Below are 24,416 nucleotides of genomic sequence, written 5' to 3'. Positions count from 1 at the left end.
AAATATAAAAACATTATAAAACTCATTATAAAAGGTTCAGGTTCAGGTTCAGGTTTATTTGTCATTTGTATAGATACAGAGTATACATACAATGAAATTTATTTTGCTCAGAGCACTCTCCGTCTTACATACACAGGACATAAACAAACATCTATAGTGCAAGAAAAGACAAAACAGGAAAAGAAAAGTGCAAGTGAAGTGAAGTGCAATACAGTTCAAGGTCAGCTGTTCAGCAGCCTGACTGCCTGGGGGTAAAAACTGTTACTGAGACGGGTGGTACGAGATTTGATGCTCTGGTAGCGTTTTTTGGAGGGGAGTAGTTTGAACTAAAATAAAACTCGCCTTCGGGGGCACGCACAGCTAGAGTCCATAGACTTGGCTGCCACATGACGTCACAATGAAAAGCCAGGCGTTGGAGGGGATAGCGCCCCCCCTCGCAAATCACACCCAGTGTGAAGTGCGCAGTACCTGTGTTGAAGTAATTGGTTCAGGACGGTGAGGCCAAACACAATCCAAGGCTCATACTATAGTCATAATAGCTGATATGGTACCTAGAGAGAGAGAGAGTGTGCGTGCGTCTTTCCTGTGCTTTCGTTTGTGTTCTTGTGAATCTGTGTGTCACTGTGAATATTAACCAGAAAACCCAACATCCCGCCACACCAGGAAGTGATGCCACTTTTAGAGAGCATTCTTCAGTCAGTCAACTGGATTAGTTTAGTCAATTTCCAGTCTTCCAGCTACAAACTTTGGCTCTGTCCACTAAGCCACATATTGTGGCTTTTCCGTGTGATTCCAATTTTGTCAACAAATCCTCAAGTCATTTAAAGGAGCTTTGGTGGAAACCAGCGGCTATTTCAGAACCCTCTAGCTATAGCTTCAGCTAATACACGCCTCTCTTCTTGTTTCTTGAGGATTTGTGTGAATTTCCTGAGAAATGTTCTGTATAATCTCACTGAATCCAGATGATTACTGTGGAAATGTCCTCCATCGCTGAATATAGTCCAATAATAATGATAATGATAATAAAATTTGACCTCAAACTAATTGCAAAAAATAAAAAAAACTCAGCTGATTTTGTATCTTCAATATATCCTGAATAACAGAAAAAAGTTGCCTGGAATTGTCTGAGGGGAAAAAAATGCCCTGTATTTTCTAAATTTCCTTTTGCTTTAAGTAGCATGTGACATGTCAAACTAGGGTGTTTTCATGATGCTGAATCCATTCCAAGCATTAGTTTTGCATAATATAAACCAAATGTGCTGACCTCATCACATTTGTGATGACGGCTATGGCCGTTTTTAGCCCAAGGAGTGTTTTTATGCAAAACTAATGCTTGGAATGGATTCAGCATCATGAAAATATTTGCCTTATATATACTGTAGGATCATGTCAATGGTGACCATCCTGTACAGGACATTTACAACACTTTCCCCTCAGATAATTCCAGGCAACTTGAGTTCCTGTACTAGAAATGTATGACGTACAGACCACGGTCTGACCACTTGCTACACGTATTATTGTATACAACCAGGGCGCTCCACTAAACTAAATATTTGTCAGCATCTTGTCATAATGGCTTCCTAGGTCTTTATTGATTATTCTAGAAAGTCCTGTCCAGTTATCCTTCCCGCTAAAGGCAGGCTAGTGCTGTGGTCATCCCGTAACGGCGTAACCCATCAACCCTGGTGTTCTTATTTTGGGCATGCCATTATAGCTAACATTTTTCAAATTTAGTTAAAAAGCAGATCAGATATTTGTTCGTAAGACAGTTGTACATTGGGTGTAAAGGAGCACGTCACCCTTTTGCAACCTTATCTTCATAATATGATTGGTCCTCACAAAAGCTCACAGTTCAGAAACATGTTTTTTCCCCCGAAACAATGAGGAGAAATCATCAGTGGCCGGGCATTTCAATGCTGCTGGTCATGATGTCTGCACTCTGAGGTTTCAGGGCATAGCGACGTCACGTGGGCGACCGGGACATATTGTTAGTTCAGAGGGAGGCCTTTTGGATCCACACACTACAGACGGAACACCCTGCAGGTAGGGATGGGTCCGATTCATCGATTATCGTTGATAGGACCCGAAATCGATTATGAAAATTAATAATCGATAATCGTTTTTTTTGTTTTTTTTTCCTGATTTCTTTTCTAAATGAAAATCTGTTGGAAAGGCAATATTGTCATCCAAACAGGACAGGGCTATAGGCCTACCAAAGTGTGCCTGGGATGTGTCTGTGTAGCTGCATGACTGAGTGGAAATTGATTCCAATCAAGATACAGGTTTGGAGGATTTAGCAGGTGTTGGGAATTTACCTAATCAGGCCTAGGCTGGTGTTGCTATGGTGATCAATTGGATCAACAGTGGTCCAGGGACCACCAGTGGTCCCTGGACCACTGTTGATCCAATTGGAGTTAGTTGATCCAGATGGAGTTAGTAACCAAATGGACCCTTATTAACTCTCAAGAGTTACAATTATTGTTAATCAACTACATCAGGGGTTCCCAAACTTTTTTGACTTAGGTACCCCTTGGGGGGAAGATTTTTTTTATTTGTAGGGTTCATTAAAAAAAAAGAAGAAAAAAAAAGGAAATTAACCCCCCCCCCCCCCCCCAAACGATTAATCGATTAATCGTTAATATTGAATTATACAAATCGATTTTCATTTTGGACACATTTACACATCCCTATAGTGGAGTTTCATTATAGTGTGTCAAAAGGCCTCTAATGTTCTTTTTTAATCTCTTTGTATTTTTGTATATTGGTATTGGTATGTGTTGCATTTAATATACCAAAGTACACATTGGTATATTTGTGAATCTCGTATAAGCCAATTGATTACCTGCTTGCACCTTTCAGGCATTTAGTGGGTTTTATAGTTATACTCTGCTCTTCTTTCATTGTGGCCAAAGTATAAAATAGGGCTTAAGTACAGTACAGTACAGTACTTAGTTATTTTCCACTTCTCTTTAGAGCTGAACCTCTTCATGTTCTTGCAGAGGAAGTCCATATCATTTACTTTATCTTATGGTTTCAGTTCCCAGCACAGGAGCATGGTGGATACTCACAATGTGCACACACCCACACACACACACACACACGCACGCACGCACACCATGCATGTACAGTACGTGCATGCACATACGCACTCTTGCACAGCAGACAGGCACTGGTGTTCATTGGTCAGACAGCTGGAATTGTTGGCAGTCAGCCATATTTAATGTTGCATTTATTTCAACAAAATACCACAAATAAACCCATGAGAAAAAAGTAAAAAACCCAACCCTGCACACAGCCACACACTCCCTCCAGGGAGCACTGTGCACTGATTAACCTCACCATCACAACGATGACCAACCATCCACAACCCATCCGCTAAACACTTCCATACCTCTTCCATTTAATATTAATCACCCATAGTTGCAATACCAACCCTTGACAGCCCAAACAGAAACAACAGATTATGATTGTATACTATATTAAACAACGTTAAACTCACCAACATTGCAGCTGTACGGAAAGCTTGAACTATCCTCTTTCTATCAGTAAGCCTTTTGTTTCATAAAAATCCACCATAGACACCATAAATTCCGTGCAGGTGATACGAGTTCAAGTTTGGAAGCGCTCATTTTCAAGAAAACGTCCTGCTGCCTCCTGCATTATGTACAATTTCGAAACAGGTGGTATGCAGGTGGTATGTTGAGTTATTTACAATGACTCAACAGACACGTGCTTCCAACTCCAACGCTTTTAAAAAGTATCACCTCCACAGAATGTATTGTCAGAAAGGTTTATATGTTAGAAAGAAGATAATTCAAGCTTTCCGTAGACTGCAGCTGTAATGTTGGTGAGTTTAATGTTGTTTAATACAATCAGATAGGACTTTTCTGTTTGGATGTAAGGGCTGTCAATGGTTGGTATTGGACTTTTCTGTCAATGGTTGGTATTGCAACTCTAGATCCCAGATATTAAGAATAGGAGAAGAGTTGCTACCATAGACCATTGTAGATATGGTTGTGGTTAGACGTGGTTACATTACATTAGCTGTGGTTAAAGACATGGCCAAATTAGGGTCGCCATGTTGAAAGTGGTTAATAAATCACCATCTTGACCTTTAGCCTGAAGGATTTTCACACGGATCATCATGTCTATGAATCGGAGAGAACAGCACAACGGAGCAGGCTGCCTCCTCAACAGGTGAGCCAGACTTTTTATAACGTCTACTATAGTTTGTGGTCGTTTTGATGATTTAATGTAGTATTTCTGTTTTCAAGAGAATCCACCAAGATATATGCGTAGTGCGATCGTGCGTTATTTATTGAGTGTTGAGTTTCTCTTAGAAAACAAAAAAAAAACATACCAAACTTTTTCCACTATATGTCCATCTCTTCCTCCTCCAGGTTCACTTTCAGGTATAGCCCAGCATTATGGAGACAGTCCAGGAGGAGGTGAATGCAGCTGCTAGTGCTCCTGAAGCTCAGAACCTGAGTGCTGTCAGAACCTGGCTGTCCAGTAAGAAAGGTAGAACACTTCTTACACCTATGGGTTTGTTCATGTGAATGCTTTGAATGTGCTTTATATCTTTTAGAGGTAAAACTCATTGAATATACTACTCTATATTATCACGTGTGTGTGTGTGTGTGTGTGTGTGTGTGTGTGTGTGTGTGTGTGTGTGTGTGTGTGTGTGTGTGTGTGTGTGTTGCGTGCAGCAGTGCTCTTTTTTTTTTATAGGGAATCGTATTTCTTAGCGGAGGTTTAAATTCCACTTCAGCTGCTGTAAAAGAATGGCTTCTAGCCAGCAGTATATGCACTGTCTACTCTAGATGAAATAAAGACTGAAGGATTGTCAAATGTCATCTGTTAAAGCTCTTTAAAAGCCCCTGGTTTGCTTCTGCCTTTGAACTTTGTTATCAGCAAAGAAACTCATGCAAAAAAAAGAAGAAGGAAACATTCATTTCAGAAATGGAGCCTAACCCCTGAACTTCATTTTGGCTGAATCTAAAACCTCTGTGTGAACTGGGCCAGGCTCTGTCTCACTGCCACTGCAATAAAAATAGCATTTCTTCAAAATGTTTATTCATTTCAGTAGTGAAAAACAGAATGTTTACTTTCTTGATGGCTATGAATCTTTTTAATCATTCAAGAGTGTGTTTTAACGTGCAGGTTTCTGTGGCCATAGAACTCAACTCATCAAACCACATTTAAAGCTTAATATAATTATGTGTAAAAACACATCTAAATACAAATAGCAGTCACATTAGGACTAGCATCAATAAAACGTGGCGGATGGTGGTTACTACACAGTGGATTTAATGGTGTTGAATTGAACCTTTGTCACAACTAAACACACAGTTTAACACACATTGACATGCCCATAAACACAGACTGTGTAATTCCCAGGAGAGAAATCAAACATTGACTAAAAGCCAATGAGTCAGGACTCAGCAGGGACAACTTCATGCGTCAAATGTAGTTTTTGACGCACACACACACACACACACACACACACACACACACACACACACACACACACACACACACACACACACACACACACACACACACACACACACACACACACTTTATATTATACTTACTTATGATGACAAAACTGTCCATGCAATGTTTTCTCAAATTCTACTTGTGGGGACAATTGGCCCTTACAAGTATAGTAACACACACACACACACACACACACACACACACACACACACACACACACACACACACACACACAGGGATGTGTGGGCGTTTTCTGACCCGTGCTGTTGGCTTGCCCCCGCCGCTACGCTCCATTAAGAGTTGTGTTGGCGTTCCCCAGGGGCGGCGGCCGCGGCGGTAGCCAAGATGCCCGGCGACCCCGCCTCCCGTTTCCATGGAGACGGCGTTCGCTACAAGGCCAAGCTGATCGGCGTGGACCCGGTGGTCGAGGCGCAGGGGGACAAGATGTGTGTGGACGCCATGATGAAACTCAAGGTAGGATGCATCTGTTTCATGTGTGTGGACGCCATGATGAAACTCAAGGTAGGATGCATCTGTTTCATGTGTGTGGACGCCATGATGAAACTCAAGGTAGGATGCATCTGTTTCATGTGTGTGGACGCCATGATGAAACTCAAGGTAGGATGCATCTGTTTCATGTGTGTGGACGCCATGATGAAACTCAAGGTAGGATGCATCTGTTTCATGTGTGTGGACGCCATGATGAAACTCAAGGTAGGATGCATCTGTTTCATGTGTGTGGACACCATGATGAAACTCAAGGTAGGACGCATCTGTTTCAACCTAGGGGGCAGTCAGCCAGATATTTCGTGAAGCCTCATTTGAAATCGGTAGTTCATATAATGGCCTGTTGTGGCGCTGGACTGGACCCAAAAAGCCCCATAGCTCCATAGAGGCCCATGTATTTTGGCCCAACTTCACCTAGACTGTATTACCTTAATAAACATGGTCATGAATACTTTCTTCTTCCAGTCACTAGTTTAAAGTCTCATTTCTAATGTCATAATATTCTTTTTGGAAAATTATGGTCCCATTAATTAAAAAAATGACCATAAAGAAAAAAAAACATCGCGTATGTTCTGAGGGGCGTGGCTACCGTTACAGTCTATGATCGGGATTCCCCTCCCACTCGAGTCAAAATAAAAACCAACGGAGAAGAAGGGGGGAAGTCCCGCCTCGTTGTCTGGGCAGCCAATGGCCAGCTGGTCCAAAACGGAGCCAGCCAATGGCCAGCTGGTACCAAACGGATCTAGAAAGATGGCGACTTACAGTGCAGGAATAACAGGCTTCATTTTACGTCCATGTTAGACCCGGCGAACGCTTTGTCCATATTTTTTACAGTCTATGGTTTCAACTCCACACCCCAAATCTACAAGCTCACACGGCTGCCGCATCGCAACGTGTTGTGTGGAGGGTGGAGAGAGAAATGGGAGTTGCACCACTCAGTTCACACGGGTGTGATTTTTTCTTTTTAATATTTGAGATCCACCCTAAAACATGATCAACAGGTAGTATTATTATTATTATTTTCAAATAAGTGTCCATTATTTGTTAAAATGTTTGTTTTTATGTGGATACGCCCACCAGGTGGGCGGTGATGAGTGGTGATCTACCTGAACTGAAGCCGCACCCACAGCTGTTGTTTTATGATAAAGGGGGAGGAGTTAGGGGAAGGGATAATATTGTGATGTCACTATATCACAGTTTCTTTCATTGGCACGTTTGACTGTCAAGGTTTCAGCCTCCAGGAAGAAACTAGGGGTTACGTATGTAACCAAAGTTCTATAACAGCGAGCAAGGCTGCTCACTTATGGGAGTTTGCGCCCCCTGGCGTAAACACAGAAGCATTTATATAAACTCACAGACAATTTTGCCTGGGACTTTAAGACGATCATGACGTTGAGACCCCGCCCGCCGGGGCACCAGTATAACAGTGCGTCAACGTCCCTTCGTCTTCATTCGATAACAATTGTTCTCTTCTCAAGCAACAAGAAGGGAATCTTAGTGAGCAGCCTTGCTCGCTGTTATAGAACTTTGGTTACATACGTAACCCCTAGTTCTAATAATCAGCTTAGCAAGGCTGCTCACTTATGGGAGACTTCATTAACTCCCTTATTGTCATCGCGAAGTCTGGACCCCTAGGGCCCGTACCTTTATCTGTGAGCAAAGGACCACAGTACGTCCCTCACCAGGACTACTGCACCCCAACGGGAAGGCCAATCAGACCTAAGTCTGCCATATGTGCCTAAGAGGGGCCGACAGAACAACCGTCTTAACGCCCTGGAGAAGACCAACGTCCCCCGCGGGGGACTAAGTCTCTCCACTAACTGGAGGCCACGCCCAGGACCGCATGCGCCGCTGGCGCCGCTGTCACATCCAGTCTATAGAAGGTGGCAAAGGTGGAAGACGATGCCCAAGTTGCAGCGGAACAAACATCCTGAACAGAGACCCCCCTACAGAGGGCCCAGGACGATGCCATACAAACATCCTGAACAGAGACCCCCCTACAGAGGGCCCAGGACGATGCCATACAAACATCCTGAACAGAGACCCCCCTACAGAGGGCCCAGGACGATGCCATACAAACATCCTGAACAGAGACCCCCCTACAGAGGGCCCAGGACGATGCCATACAAACATCCTGAACAGAGACCCCCCTACAGAGGGCCCAGGACGATGCCATACAAACATCCTGAACAGAGACCCCCCTACAGAGGGCCCAGGACGATGCCATACAAACATCCTGAACAGAGACCCCCCTACAGAGGGCCCAGGACGATGCCACACCCCTCGTGGAATGTGCCTTCAACCCTACGGGAGGCACCATATTCCTGCCAGAGTAGGCCCGCTCTATAGCCTCCACGATCCACTGGGAAAGCCTAACCTTTGAGATAGGCAGTCCCACAGTCTTGGGATCCCAGGAGACAAACAGTTGTGTAGTCTTCCTCGTCGCCTCAGTCCTGTCCAAATACAACCTCAATGCCCTCACCGGACAGAGGTTATGCCTCCTCCTATCCTCCTCAGAGGCAAAGGGGGGCGGACAGAACGCCGCCAAGTCCATCGGAACCGGGGCAGCTAGGCGGTTCTTAGGTAAAAATGCCGGATTGGTCTTCATGACCACCCTTGCATCCCCACTGAACCTCATGCATTCCGCACTTGTGGACAAAGCATGGATATCACTGACCCTTTTAGCGGTCACCAAAGCTAATAATAATGCTGTCTTTAGCGACAATAGCTTCATACTCAACTCCTCCAAAGGCTCAAACGGTGGCCGGGACAGAGAGTCCAAAACCAAAGTAAGGTCCCACGAGGGGACCAGAGACTTGGTCACCGGATGAAGGTGGCTAGCCCCCTTCATGAACTGGCGCACCAGCGGGAGCTGGCCCACCGTCTTGTCCTCAAACCCGATGTGGCAGGCTGAGATAGCAGCCAGATACACCTTGACAGTACTAAAGGCTCTGCCTTTGTCCAAGAGGTCCTGGAGGAACGACAGAACGACCCTTACTGGTGCTTGAAATGGCACAACTTGAGCCGGTGAACACCAGTCTTCAAACAACGGCCACCTCATATCATAAGCATCCCTGGTCGACTGCGCCCTCGCACACTGAATAGTGTCGATGACACTCTGGGGAAGACCCTCCGCGCCAAGATTCAACCTCTGACGGGCCAAGCCCAGAGGTCTAGATCTTCCGGCCGTGGGTGGAATATCTCGCCTCCCGCCGGGTCAATAGGTCCCCGCGCAACGGAAGCTGCCAGGGCCGACCGTACAAGAGAGGGACTATGTCTGACCTCCAGGAGCCCCATCCTGGGGCCACTAAGATCACTGACAGACGCTGTGTCCTCACCCTCTCCAGCGTGGGAAGGATGAGAGACAACGGGGGAAACGCGTAAAGCAGGCCCTGGGGCCAACGGTGCGCCAAGGCATCCAAACCTAGCGGAGCCGTCCCTGCTATGAAGAAGAACAGAGGACACTTGCTGTTCTCTTCCGACGCAAACAGATCCACTAGTGGCTCGCCGAACCTCTCCCACATCTGCCTGGCCACTGTTTCGTGCAGTGACCAAGCCGCGTAGAGGTATCGGCCCCTGGGCAACAGATCCGCCCCCGTGTTCTGGAGTCCCGGAACGTGGGAGGCTCTGACCGAAAGAAGGTGCTGAACCGGACATGGAAACCGCTGATGAACCGTTCGAAATGCTGCAACGCCAACATTACCGCCATCAGCTCCAGGTAATTTATGTGGGCAGACTTGATGCTGCCACTCCATACACCCCTGGCTGTCCTGCCTTCGTGGGTGGCACCCCACCCAGACAGGCTGGCATCCGTCGTGAGTACTTTCCGGGATACGACCATCCCCATAATCACGCCTTCTGAGAGGAATTGAGCGCCTCTCCACTGACGTAATGCCTCAAAGCAACCCACCGACACGTCCACAAGATGATGACAACGGTGTTGTCCTACACCCAGTGACTGCATCCACCTCTGAAATGGTCTCATGTACAATCTGCCTAGCCGAACAACGGATATTGCAGAGGCCATGAGACCCGCCAACCTCTGACAGGTTCGGAACGGGACCCTGTTGCCCGTCCGAAACAACGCCAGACATGACCGAAAAGAGCGGATCCTCTCGTCGGAGAGACGCGCCGTGAAAGACACCGCGTTCAACGTCATGCCTATGTAATATATTGATTGCGTCGGCACTAACACGCTCTTGGCGTAATTTATGCTGAAACCCAGAGACGTCAAGTGATCTACCACCTAGTCTGTGTGTAGTCGCAGTGTCGATGCCGAGTCCGCATAAATCAGCCAGTCGTCCATAGGGATGGGTATCGTTAGGATTTTTTCGAGTCCGGTACCGATTCCGGTTCTGCTTATCGATTCCGGTTCTTAACGGTTCCCTATTTCGGTTCCAAAATGATATAAAAGAGGTCAACTGTTTAACAAAAAATCTCAATGTCAATTTAAGACATATAATGAATAAATAGTGTAACATCCTCTTACATCGCTATCCGAACGCCACTAGAATGGGCCGCATTCCCTCTTTCTTCTTCACGAGAAAGTAGCGGGAGTAAAACCCGGTGTTGCTCTGCTCCATGGACACCACACGTATAGCCTTCTTCTCCAACAGAGACGTTATCTCGTCCTGGAGAACCTCGGCTGCCTGACCACTCGCTTGCGAGAACAGAACGCTCCCACAAGTGGGAGGTCTTCTGGCAAACTGTAGTTTGTAACCCTTCGAGATGGTGTTCAACACCCAAGGATGAACACCACAACGATTCCACTCCTGTAGACACAGCGCCAGAGGGGTTGAAGCCAGCTCCGAACGGTCAGAACCTGGGCCTGGGGCCTCTGTCCTGCAATATGGACCTGGGGCTCTGTGTCCACGGCAGTTACACTTGCATTTCGGCCGACAGCCACGGGCCTCCTTGAAGGCCCGGGCTGCGGGCCCATTCCCTTGAGTTTCAAGTGACGATTCATGAGACCGGTTTTCAGTAGAGAACACTGCTTTATTAAGAAAGGTGGTGGCACAGAAAACACTGGAGAGACATTCATTTTCGCAAAACAAGTCCTCTTTCTGTCTACACCAAGAGCGTTCGGCATGAGGCCCGTGGCCACTATGCTGCGCTTCAGAGAAACTCGGGGAAGGGTGGGGGAGAGACAGTGTCCGATGTCTCCCCGTGGGGCAGGTCCAGTTATTTCGCCTTCCCACCAGGTGGCCCTCCTTTCCTGGCCCCTTTGTGGGGGCCGCCGGCCGGAGAAGCCGAGGGGCGCCTGGGCCTGTCGGTCTTCTTGCGGTCGCTGACGGAGCCCTCTGAGCGTCAGGGACCTTGAAGGTGCTCCTCCTGGACCTGGAACGATCGTCCCTGTCCTTGGTGCGCTCGTAGGTCGGCCTGTAGGGTTGAGCCTGCTTGGGCCGTGCTCCAGACGCCGGGAGACAAGCGCCGATGACCTCCGTGTCAGTCTTCGTTTGTCCGTCGTGGGAGCGCATCTCCTCGAGCATGGATGCGAAGAGTGTTGAAGCGGAGACTTTTTGTTTCAGTGGATTGCGTCCCACTTTGGGGGACAGCTCCAGCCACCTGGCCCTCTCGAGGACCAGAAGTCTCGCCATGGTTCCGCCCACCATCTCCGCCTGGGCCTGAGTGAGACGGAGGAGCTCAAGGTGCAGGCATCTCAACTCAGCCATGTGTTCGGGGGTAGGCTCGTCACCCGCCTCCAGCAGGACATGAGACGCTGACCCTTGCAGAAGGGTCGTGGCGTTCAGTGCCCTGGCCGCAGTTGAGGCGCACTTGTAGGCAGCTTTATTCATTTTGGAGTCGTCCTTGTCCGCAGGCAAGGAGAAGTCGTGCTTGTCGTCGTGGGCGAGCAGGCCCCTGCATGATTTGCAGGCCCTCTGCAGGCACTGGCTGTCAGCGTCCGCTAGGGCGCGACGGCGTCGACGACGGGCCTTGGTCGGGGACTCAGACATCTTATAACGCTAAGATTCACGTGGAAGCAATAAACAAGGCAAGAGGGGGCCGAGTTAGTAGGCAGCCACGTTTAAGTGGAAGCTAGCACAGAGCTATCACTAGCTGCTGTGAAAGACCGTCACTTTTTCTTGTAATGCCAAGATACACGTGGACAAACAAGCCACAAACAAGGCTCGCTGGTTATAGAACTCCGGTTACACACGTAACCTCCAATTCTAATAATCAGTTTCACAAGGCTGCAGCCTGTGGGGAGCCGAGTTGGTAGGTAGTCACGTTAAAGTGAGGGCTAGGACAGAGCCATTGCTGGCTGCTGTGAAAGACTTTATGTGGAGACTTAAAACAGGGCTATTGCCAGCCACTGTAGAAGACGCCACGTGCGTGTGGAAGCTGAGAATAGAGCTATCGCTAGCCGTTATCAAAGACCGTCACACAACGTGGAAGCTAAACAGTATTATTACTATATGCTGCTCAGGTTACCACACCGTCAAGGGTTTAGAAAAACCGCGGGACGTGTGTGTGTCGTCTAGAGCGGGCTATTACTAGGCCAACGAAAGTTTGTGTGGAAGCAAAAACTGGCTGTTGCTAGCCGCGTTACAGACCGGCACACAGGTAATTTAAGAAGCCAGCTAGGGCCGCCGGGCCACTACACAAAGCTAAATTACCCACTAAGTTAGTATTAACCTAGTAAAGAAAGCGGACTTACCGTCTTTCTTCTTCTCGAAGCCTCTGGGAAAAGTAGTTTCCGCGGTACCGAGAAGCTTTCTCGTCCTTTGTGGAAATAAATCAGATACTAATCCGTAAGGGAGACTTTGCTGCGCTGTGTCACACATGAGAAGAAACAAATGAATGAAGATGAAGGGACGTTGACGCACTGTTATACAGCGGGCGGGGTCTCAACGCCATGACGTCTTAAAGTCCCAGCCAAAATTGTCTGTGAGTTTATATAAATGCTTCTGTGTTTACGCCAGGGGGCGCAAACTCCCATAAGTGAGCAGCCTTGCTAAGCTGATTATTAGAACCCTAAATACAAAGGGAAGACATCATTGCACATAGCAACCACAACAAAGGGTACTGTCACCTCATAAACACATGAAAAGCTGGGGGAAAAAAAAAAAATCACGGCACTCTTTAACATTAAATCTCACCTACTGTTTGTCTGTGTAGGCGACAAACAGTAGGTGAGATTTAATGTTCTTAAACTGACTGGGTGCATGTGTGGAAGTCCTTTTTCGAATTTACTTTTTACATTTAGATTTTTTTAATGTGATACTGGGAAAATAATTTGTAACAAATGGGGTATTTACTCATGACCCATGAAAATGAGTCTGCGACCCCAAATCACTGTCCATTGTATGGTGCTGTTAAGAAAACGAACCCATGCAGCATGAGGCCAGCAAGGACCCACACTGCCAAAATAAACCTGTCTGTCTGTCTGTCTGTCTGTCTGTCTGTCTGCCTGTCTGTCTGCCTTCTTATCAGCTATGAGGGCTGACATTTGATCACGAATAATATTTACACCAATAATCTCTATGAATTCAATTCTTCGTGGGGTGTGTAATTGATCGATTGATTTTGGGTGAAGTATGGTAAACTACTCCTTTGACCACTTCCAACCTGGCGTCCCTGTTTTAGGCATGGCGGTAAAAAATAAACAAACTAAAACCATACAAAAAAGTGTACACTATTACATAACCACTTAAGCCTTATAAGGCTTAAGTGGTTATGTAATAGTGTAGTGTCACTGAGGCTACGGCCTCTACTGGGATGCATTTTCGTGGACCCAGTGGATTAATTTAATTCTACCTCATGGATGAAGAGTCTGCTGGTGGTCATGGGACTAACCACAGGGTTATGGGATCTATGTAATGTGCTTTGATACAGGGACTAACCACAGGGTTATGGGATCTATGTAATGTGCTTTGATACAGGGACTAACCACAGGGTTATGGGATCTATGTAATGTGCTTTGATACAGGGACTAACCACAGGGTTATGGGATCTATGTAATGTGCTTGATACAGGGGGTCCTAACCCCCCATGGGACTAACCACAGGGTTATGGGATCTATGTAATGTGCTTGGTACAGGGACTAACCACAGGGTTATGGGATCTATGTAATGTGCTTGGTACAGGGGGTCCTAACCCCCCATGGGACTAACCACAGGGTTATGGGATCTATGTAATGTGCTTGGTACAGGGGGTCCTAACCCCCCATGGGACTAACCACAGGGTTATGGGATCTATGTAATGTGCTTGGTACAGGGGGTTCATGGGACTAACCACAGGGTTATGGGATCTATGTAATGTGCTTGGTACAGGGACTAACCACAGGGTTATGGGATCTATGTAATGTGCTTGGTACAGGGGGTCCTAACCCCCCATGGGACTAACCACAGGGTTATGGGATCTATGTAATGTGCTTGGTACAGGGGGTCCTAACCCCCCATGGGACTAACCACAGGGTTATGGGATCTATGTAATGTGCTTGGTACAGGGGGTCCTAACCCCCCATGGGACTAACCACAGGGTTATGGGATCTATGTAATGTGCTTGGTACAGGGGGTCCGAGACACCCTAACCATCGACAGGTCACGTTTCATTCCATGACCTCTACGATTGCAGCTGAACCAACACACTAACGTTGCTCAGGGTCAAAGGGTAAACTATTAATATTATTATAATATGCTCACCCTTGACCAATGAATGTAATGACCAACAAAACTACTGTCTACTTCGCTACTCGCTCACCGAAAAACAAAGGCTGTTTTGTGTTGTTGAAGGTCTATTCTCCAGGGTGAGAATCCTCTCTGGACCCCACTCTCTCTACTTTTGGGGGCTTGGGTTAAGGTTAGGTAAAACATTCTTGTTTTGTTTCTTTCTACCCAGAATTGTGTATTCATGCCAAAATCCACATCATAGACTTGGCTACTAATTAAACATGCTGTCCCTTGGCTTCACTGTCTCCAGTTTATTGTATACTTTTAATATATAAAGAAAGAGACACATACATACATACATACATTCTGTACTGACCGTGCCCATGGGAAGTCCCTATAAGTTATTCAGCACTTTTATAAACATGGTGGTTTTTATACGGCCACAACTATTCGACACAAAATGAATTCCCTAACTAGAAAAAGTGCCCTACTGGGCACAGGTCTCCACCAGGATGAGCAGATGTGAAGAATTCCAGGCAAAGGTTTTTCCTTGGCCTCTAGGGAGTTGGCATAGAAAGTTATCCACAGATCCGTGCAGTTAGAGGTAAAAACACTTTTGGGCCACTTATAGCGCCACCTTGAGGCTGAGTTGAAATTGTTCATGTGGCATTTCGTCCTCGGCCTAGTGGGAATGTGGGTGCACAATTTCACGGAAATCACGCGATGTGTTCATGATTTGCAGCATTTTGTTTGAAACTGAGCACTCCTGTGAATTTTGGAAGCCAATCTTAACCAATCAGGATGGAGTCTGAGAAATCTGAAAGAGCGGTTTGGTTGAATGGCTCTAGAGAGTCTTTGTACCAATTTGCGTGATGTTTGGACAAAATCTGTAGGTGTACTGTGCAAAAACTTGTTTTGCACAAAGCGGCCTCCTGGTGGCGCTATAACAGGCCGTTCTGGAAAATTTGGGGCAGAGGTTCATGGTTGGCATCCAGGGAGTGTGTGTGCAAAATTTGGCATCGACCGGGTTAACGGTGGCTGAGATTAGCTGGTCACGGACGGACGGACGGACACACGGACACACGGACGGACGGACGGAGTGCAAAACATACTCTCCCCATGCCTTCGGCTGGTGGAGACAATGAGACATACGGCAATCAATCAATCAATGCTGTGTGTTTTCTCAGGGTCTAGAGCTAGCTGGCAGAAGCCAAGGGAAGCACAAGCAGAGGGTCTGGCTGAAGATTTCCACCAGCGGGCTGAGGATCGTGGATGAGAGGACTGGGGTGAGTGACTCAGTCTTACTGGAGACCATTTCCCTCCCAGTTCCTGCCAGTCCCTCATTGCCAAACATGTCCCAGTGCCTCACACCCCCCCCCCCCCCCCCCCCGGTCATCCCCTGAGACCCTATAGGTCATAAACCCTTGTTTAGAGAATGTAGCCAAAAGCAACACATGCACATGCACATGCACACACACATGCACACGCACACACACACTGTCTATCTAGCTAGCAGCACTGATGCTCAACATTATGTTTTGTCCGCAGACATGAGGATGTGATGTCATCCTCCTATTTTAATCTTCTTCTTAGAAAGTAGAGTGAACCAAAATTACATTTACATTCCCTGAAGTAAATGTAGTTCTACAGAAGCTTTCCTTCGGGAAATATAGTATTTGATTATGTAAAGCTGCTCTACAGGGCTGGGACTCTGGGAGTGGGTTTTTTTTAAACTTTGGGTTGGACCTTCAGGGCTGTATTTTGCGTGTCTTAAGTACCAGGTCTTACTCCCTAACTTGAGTAAACTAAAGACCTGGAGGCGTGATCAATGCCATTTGGCTATTCTGAGTGGCCAAAGTGGCAAACTGTGGAAAATATTATAAAATGTCTTATTCCTGAAGTTGTTGATTTAAAGAAGAAACATCTCCCTAGCCTATGTCGTCTCTGCACCTTATCCCACATAGTCTCTTTTGCCAACTTATGTATGCACTCAGCCCACAGATCAGGGTGGAAAGTACAATCCTCACAATCTCAAGGCTTTGTTTCCGACTGCAGGCAAATCCACATTTTTCTCATGTCTCTCATTTTTCTTTATGTCTGAGGCTACAATCTGTTCACAATTACTGCCCAAATCCCACTTTTTATGCTATCCAGATTTGAAATAGCTTAGTTTTTATCATGTCCAACAGTCCAAACGACACCAAAATGTTTGCTACTCAGTTTTGAACCATAATCCTATGTGGTTTGAAATTAGATTCAAATCTGCTGTTTTTCACAGATATTCTGAAAACATAACAGTGATGTCTGTGTTTTAACGCGACCTTTCTGTCTCCGTCAGGTGGTGGAGCACGACCACGACAGTGACAGGATCAGCTCTCTAAGGAAGGACGAGTCTGACCCCAGAGCACTGGCGTACATTTACCACCAGCCTCAAGGCTACTGTCTCTTCTACATCAAGACTGTCAACATGGTAATACAACGCTGAAACATGCTTGCTAGTTAGGTAAAGTTAGCTTAAGTTGTGGCAAATCTGCAAAAAAGAATGCTTACCACTAGCTTTCTTCACAGATGTGTTCATAAAGGTGTCTACTATCACAGAGAATTTTGTTCCAACCCAACTCCCTTGGGAAACTTTGTGACAGCTGCTGAAAGTTGGGGTACCATTATCAACCAATATAAGGCAACACATTCCAAATTTCATTATACTTTAAGTAACATGTGACATGTCAAACTAGGGGTTTTTCAAGATTCTGAATCCATTGCAAGCATTAGTTTTGCACAAAAAACACTCCTTTGCCTAAAAATGCCCATAGCCGTCATTAGTTTTGCACAAAAAACACTCCTTTGCCTAAAATGCCCATAGCAGTCATCACAATTAATGTGATGAGGTCAGCACTTTTGGTGTGGCTATGGCCGAATTTAGCCCAAGAAGTATTTCCATGCAAAACTCATGCTTGGAATGGATTCAGCATCATGAAAACCCCCTAGTTTGTCACATGCTACTTAAAGTATAATGAAACTTGGAATTATTTGCCTTATATTGGTTGATAATGGTACCCCAACTTTCAGCAGCTGTCACAAAGTTTCCCAAGGGAGTTGGGTTGGAACACATTTTTCTGTGAAGAAAGCTAGTGGTAAGCATTTTTTTTGCAGATTTGCCACAACTTAAGCTAACTTTACCTAACTATGCTCACATACTCCATTTTCACACTTGTGGTATAAGTGTAACACGTTCAGCAGACACTCTTATCCAGAGTTAACTGACAAGTGTGAGATCAAAGTAAGCAGAGTAAGCATGAACTCTAAACAACTAGGTATTACCTGTTGTTGTAAATAGTTACATATAAGTAGACTGCAAAGAGAACAACGTAATGCTTCAAAGTTACTAGGATACCAGGTAAACATAGAACCTGCCATCTGTCTAAACAACATGCTATCGGTCAAAACAAATGTAAATAATGGTAACCCGTACGTAGGCTAACAAACATAGTTCTAAACAACTGTCTGTACATGCATGTATCTTCTTGCCTCTACAAGGAAATTAAAGTTACTTAGACTTACTTGGGAACAAAGTCTTGCCCCTTTTCCAGGATTATGCCAGTATGAAACATTGGCAACATTGCCAGTGGATTTATGGTTTTCAGTGCAGGACGGACAGGAGCTTAAGGCTGCTTAGAGGTTACAGAAATGGGCTTATGCTACAACAGTTGCTAGTTTGAATCCCGTGGGGTGTGCTGGTGGCTGGGAAATGGGTTGTTCCTGGCAGTACCTGGCAGTTCGAGGTGCTGTACTGACTGCAGCAATGTTCAGTGTGTACAAACCAAGTTTTGTTTTGCTGTTGAACAGGCAGACCCTGTCCTGGATGACATCACAACGGTCTGCCAAAGTCTGGACCAGGAGACAGCTGGGACAACAGACACAGACGTCCAGACAGAAGGAACACAAGACAATGTCAATATCTCTTTCAATGTAAATATAGCATCCAATGTAAATATATAACATCCAATGTCTTTACTTTAAAGGGAGAAAAATCTGTTTCCAATATTAGCCTAATAGCCTGTAATCCCATTCCATTCCTGACTCCCCCACCCCGCCTGACCAGGGCCCGGACTCGCAGAACAGTTCCTTATTACTTCTGGAGGACAACACAGATTCTCAGCCAAAGGTGTGTGTGTGTGTGTGTGTGTGTGTGTGTGTGTGTGTGTGTGTGTGTGTGTGTGTGTGTGTGTGTGTGTGTGTGTGAGAGAGAGAGAGAGAGAGAGAGAGAGAGAGCTCTCTTTCGGAGAATAGAGGAATATTAATAAGATAAACAAAGTGAGAGTGAAGGCTTGAGGAGTAATTTAACCTAAGTCTAGATCGGCCCTGTGCCCCATTTATAAATAAGCTTCAATAGATATGAGTTCTCTCCCCATTCTTCACTCAAATGTGAAAGAACTAAACCAGTCCAACCCATTTGTCGAGGGGTTGGACTGGTGTTTCCAAAATGTTACTAAAAAAATAAAAATAGATGGGAAAACGTTTTGGAATAATATTGATTGATTGATTTAGTGATTGATAAAAAAGGGAAAAAAGGAAATGATCCAGAGGATGAGCACTTATTATTAATAATTATTTAATATTTAATATTATTAATAAAGTGGTCCTCTGTGTAAAACAAACAAGCATGACACCACATGGAAATGCATTTTATGATTTTGTGTCTATATGTTTATAAAGGTCCCAGATGGTGTGAACCCACTACCCAGCTCCCCAACAGGACCACCAATGCAGGTCATTGAATATAGCCCAATATAATGTAGCAGGTAATTAAATATAGCGCAATATAATGTTGTGTGCTTACGGCTTACAGACATCATCCAGAGATGAACTGATGGACATCTTCAGTGTTTCTGAAGAACTCCAACCAGCCATCACCACCCCACCCACCTCACCCAGTGGTCCACAAGGTGAGTTAGTTAGTTAGTTAGTTAGTTAGTCAAACTGGTTAGTTAATAACTAGTGAATCAAACACATGAGTCATATAATCAGCAGGTGACAGGAGACTTATCTAGAAAATGAGATATTTCATAACCTGTGTGGAGTGTCATGGGCAGACAATGGCAAATGGAAATAATTAGAAGTTCTTAGAAGTTGTCACATTTTTCTTTTTTTAATAAATAAATATATTTTAGGAATAGAAATTAACTGGTTACCTTCCAAACCTACTACAACCAAAATAAAAATGGCTGGATTTTAGCTGGAGACATGTTAATTCTCTAGCCTGCAGGGTTTCAACCTGCTTTGCTGCAAAAGTGGTATACCATAATTGACATTGTACTCTGATCTGCTTGGCATAACATCTAACAATGAATGGAACAACATCCCTCAATGTCAGTATTATCATTACTATGCAGGAAGTTGGTAAGTTAATTGTGACTCACGTCCTCACATAACCTCTGCGAAGTGTGTGTGTGTGTGTGTGTGTGTGTGTGTGTGTGTGTGTGTGTGTGTGTGTGTGTGTGTGTGTGTGTGCAGTTATGTGTATTTGTATAGTAGATACACGTGCACACAGACACACATTTTAACCATTTATGTCCACACAAAGGAGATGCATACAAGGACACAAATATTATAGGTGCAGTAAGGTTACATTTACAAAATCATGGCATGTGTTTACGCACAATTTACAATTTAGGCATTTAGCAGACGCTCTTAATCCAGAGCGATTTACATTAAGCAATAACAAAAACATGGCATACATCACATATATAAAAAGTAGTTATCATGAATCATGTATAAACTAAGAACGTAACAGTGGAGTTATCTATGTAAACTATACATACTATACTATATTTTATATTATATTATACTATTATATTATATTATATTATATTGTGCTGTTTACTTTTCTAGGTAGTTCACCTTTTACCTAGTAGGCCCTATGTGTAATGGAGACCAATGTTCTTTTGCTTAATTAGTAATTCTCCTCACCTGGTAGCTTCTCAAGGGTAGTTATGAGGTGATTAGTGGGTCAGAGTCAGTTCAGTTCAAGCCAGCACACAGTGAAGAGCTCTCACTGCATGTTGAGTTAACCCTTTCTATCAGGCCTTGGACAGGATAAGTCTGTAAGTTTGTGTGTTTTTTGTTAAACTTTATGGCTCTTTAAGCATATCTTGGCTCTTAAAGCAATATGCTTGATATTTTCTAAAATGATGATTGCATTTAGTACAGTGAGTACAACATGTTCTTTTTCATGTGTGATGCATACAAATAACTAATTTTAGTTTGGTTTATGATTGTACAGTATATGACACCAATGTTGTGTTTTCTATTTTTTCTGTATTGCAGTTTTACAATTTATTCATCAGTAAAGAACCTAAATCAAGTCATGCCTTTTGGAGCTTTATTGGGAACTTTGTTAGCTGTCTGCCAAGCCATACAGACTGTACACCAACGTATAGTAAGGGCAGAATACATGTGTACTATAAAGTGCTATTACTACATAAAATGCCATTTTAATGCTGTCTACGTAACAAGCTATAAGTCTGTTTAAAATACTATCTACAGTAAGTCTGCATAAAGTGCTATCTAAGGGCTAGGCTAGGGGAAGTGCTACGGGCCATGGTGGAGTCTGAAGAGGTGGGTTTTCAGACTACGGCGGAAGATTGGGACACACACACGTGCCCCCGCACGCACGCGCGCACACACACACACACGCACACACGCACACACACACACATTCCCATGACCACATGGATCAGGTCCAAGCCATGCCGATGGTCCAGTATGCTATCATGGTCCTTGGACAGCGTCAGTGTTTACTGGGCGTCCATCAGAACCCGTCTCAGGAAGCCCCCTGTTCCCACGTTAAACTGCACGGACGCTCTGTTTACAAAGACCCCCCCCCTCCACCCCCCCATGGAAGAACAGCACATGATCCCTCTTCTGGCAACGCATGAGGGAATCCATCTCAAATATTTTAACTGTCATAATAAATGATTGTAGATTTTACTAGAGCTGAGTGGGTATAGAGAGGCCCTCTGGGAATCGGGAGGTCGCCGGTTCGACTCCCCTGGCCGGGTCAGCATACTTGTACGTGTCGGAAGTGTCCCTGAGCAAGACACTTAACCCCTAGAGTTCCTGCCCCCATGCATGCGCTCATCATTACCCTCTGAGCAGCCATCAGCTGGGGTAAACTTTTAAAGAAAATGTCCTGTGGGTCCTGTGCGTCATCAGTGCCCATACCCGGGGCGGGGTTGGCGAAAGGGCCTTTCTGTGTGGAGTTTGCATGTTCTCCCCGTGTCCCCTAGGGTAGGTATACCCTCACAAAAACATGCAGTAATCCTGGTCTCTAAACCCTTTCGACCAATTCCTTTCCCCTCCATCAGGCTGGCCCTGATGGAGGGGAAAGGAATTGGTCGAAATAACGTGTTCCTTCCACGCACTACGTCCGGCCAGGGAAACTACCCCTCTGTCAGGTGAAAAGAAGCAGCTTGGGCTCCTCATGCATAGAAAGAAGCATGAGGTCAGTCCGCTGCCCCCCCCCCCCAGGTTGGCAGAGGAAGTGTAGCGCCCAGGATTACATTAGATAATTGACACTGGGTGAAAAAATCGGTTACAAAATTGTGGGATAAAACATTTATAACAAAAAAAGTCCTTCCCCCCGGGGACCAGATAATTCTCCCTTTAACTAAACAAGGCAAAGCAAGGCAATTAAGCTTATCATCTGTATTATATATTACACACGTGACATGCACGGCACCACTCTTTTACCTCATATAATTGATTAGATACTGTACTTAGTCGCTAGTTCAGGCCATGTGGCATTTGATGCTGATGGCTGTTACTGGGATTGCATCTATGATGTCAGTCACTTCCTGTGCTAAAAGACCTTGACACTCACTACAGAAACATGTCCCACAATAGGGTTTGTATTTGACCAAGCCTGTAAACAAATTAACAAATACAATTTAGGGGAACATTTTAAGGAACATTTTATCCAGAGCAACTTGCAAAGTGCACAGAGAAAACAGCATGAACCCCATAGTGTGTCCCTCTGCCAAAGAGTGAAGGAGATAAGAAGGAGAGGAGAGGAGACCAGGATAGACAAACCTCCCAGCTCTTCTTGTGTTTCCTGTCTCCTCTCTCCCAAGGTCCCCCTCGGCCCACCCTGTCCAAATCTCAGATCCTCGCCAACTACTCCAGCCAGCCAGCAGGGGGCTCCCCCTATCCATCTCCTGCCAACATGCCCTGGGGACAGCAGGGCCCGTTCAGCAGCAGCCTGGCCCCCGGCTCCGGCTCCACCAGCCCGTGGCTCAGCCCTGCCTCACCGTGGCCCGCCCAGCCTGGGGGAGGCGTGGCGGTGTGGGCGCCAGGAGGTGGCATGATGCCCCCGGGAGGTGGCATGATGCCCCCGGGAGGTGGCGGTGGCATGATGCCCCCGGGAGGTGGCATGATGATGCCCCCGGGAGGTGCCCCTGTCCAGGCTTTCGGTACCCCTGGGGTCCTGTGGGCTCAGGCCACCCCCGTTACTTCTCTAAGCACCATCATGCATGTTCCGTCTGGAGGCCCCGGGCCCCAGCAGCCTGTGGCCCCCGGGCCCCAGCAGCCTGTGGCCCCCGGGCCCCAGCAGCCTGTGGCCCCCGGGCCCCAGCAGCCTGTGGCCTCCGCCACACTCCACCAATCCTTCCTGGGATGATGACAGGATGAGTTTGCTTTCTTTTTTTTTGCTCAGAAGAACAAATGTCTTTGTGGTTCGGTTTTATACATTTACACTAAAACCTTTTTTTTCTCCCTCGTGTTTTTTTCTTGTAACTTCTTTATTTTTTGCCTACTATATGTACAATCAATTAAGCTGCAGTATGGTTGTTTTGTAAAGAAAACAAACTGAAGATGAAAAGGGACTTTGATCTACTTTTTTAGTTTTGTATTTGTTGTGAACAGAGCACATTAATTAACACATTCACCAAGTATATTACTGGTCAAGATTGAACACTAGAAAGTTCTAGAGCTGAAATAAGTTGACAGTTAGTCAGGTACAGCTGATGTTACGTTGTCATTATTTGGCTGTAGGCTATCTGATTTAAATACTGATTAACCAGTATGATCATTTTAATTGTAAAGATGTTATCCTAATAAATTATCATACATATACTGTCAGGTGGTTCTTGGTTTCTCCCACACAAACACTAGCATGAACTTTTAACCTGGATGGCGCATTATATATATATATATATATATATTGTAATTTGTGGTACTACCACCTATAAAGCCTAATAACGCAAATTATAAAAAAAACTTAAAAAAACGTTATCATCAATTAATTAATAATTCATTCATTCTCAAATAACACGTATTAAATGACAAATAAATTTACAAGTTGGTAAATAGTTGATAAAAGTTGATAAATAATGTAACTTAATTGGGTTAACTAAACTTGGTTTTGTTAAGTTTAACTGAGTAGGGATGATACAAACTGCATTTAAAATAAAGAACATAATAACCTTGCCTCCAAAAATGGGACAAGTAAGCACACACAGTGGTGGACAAAATGTTTAAAAAATGCTTGAGTTAAAGTAGTGAAAGTGGCTCAGCCAAATTTCTACTAGTTGAGTGAAAGTTGGAAGCGTACAAAAAAATAAAAAATACTCAAGTACAGATACTAAAAAGGTGTACTTAAGTACAGCACTAAAGTAAATTCACTTTGTTACTGCCCACCATTTAACAGTTCCTCTATTGTTGCTGAAATGGGTACCGTGGACATTACAGTATGTCGATGTGTTTGCCACAGTCATTTATAAAGTACACTATTTCCTC

The 24,416-nt window shown here is 45.2% G+C and overlaps 1 protein-coding gene across 1 annotated transcript; it reads left to right on the top strand.

Moving 5' to 3' along the window:
* Window positions 1–4,427: 4,427 nt before the first annotated feature.
* Window positions 4,428–23,298, top strand: LOC310860846 (uncharacterized protein; the record flags this gene model as incomplete). The annotated part of the gene is made up of 9 exons (XM_083768036.1): window positions 4,428–4,521; window positions 5,822–5,976; window positions 15,809–15,907; window positions 16,960–17,091; window positions 18,468–18,590; window positions 18,724–18,786; window positions 19,338–19,391; window positions 19,471–19,567; window positions 22,754–23,298. 9 exons carry the CDS (start codon window positions 4,428–4,430, stop codon window positions 23,296–23,298), a joined length of 1,362 nt encoding a protein of 453 aa, XP_083624162.1.
* Window positions 23,299–24,416: the final 1,118 nt, after the last annotated feature.

This window comes from Protomyctophum parallelum, assembly GCF_964188405.1.
Source record: "Protomyctophum parallelum genome assembly, chromosome: 6".
Taxonomy (NCBI): domain Eukaryota; kingdom Metazoa; phylum Chordata; class Actinopteri; order Myctophiformes; family Myctophidae; genus Protomyctophum; species Protomyctophum parallelum.
This window is presented reverse-complemented; position numbering and strand designations above follow the sequence as displayed.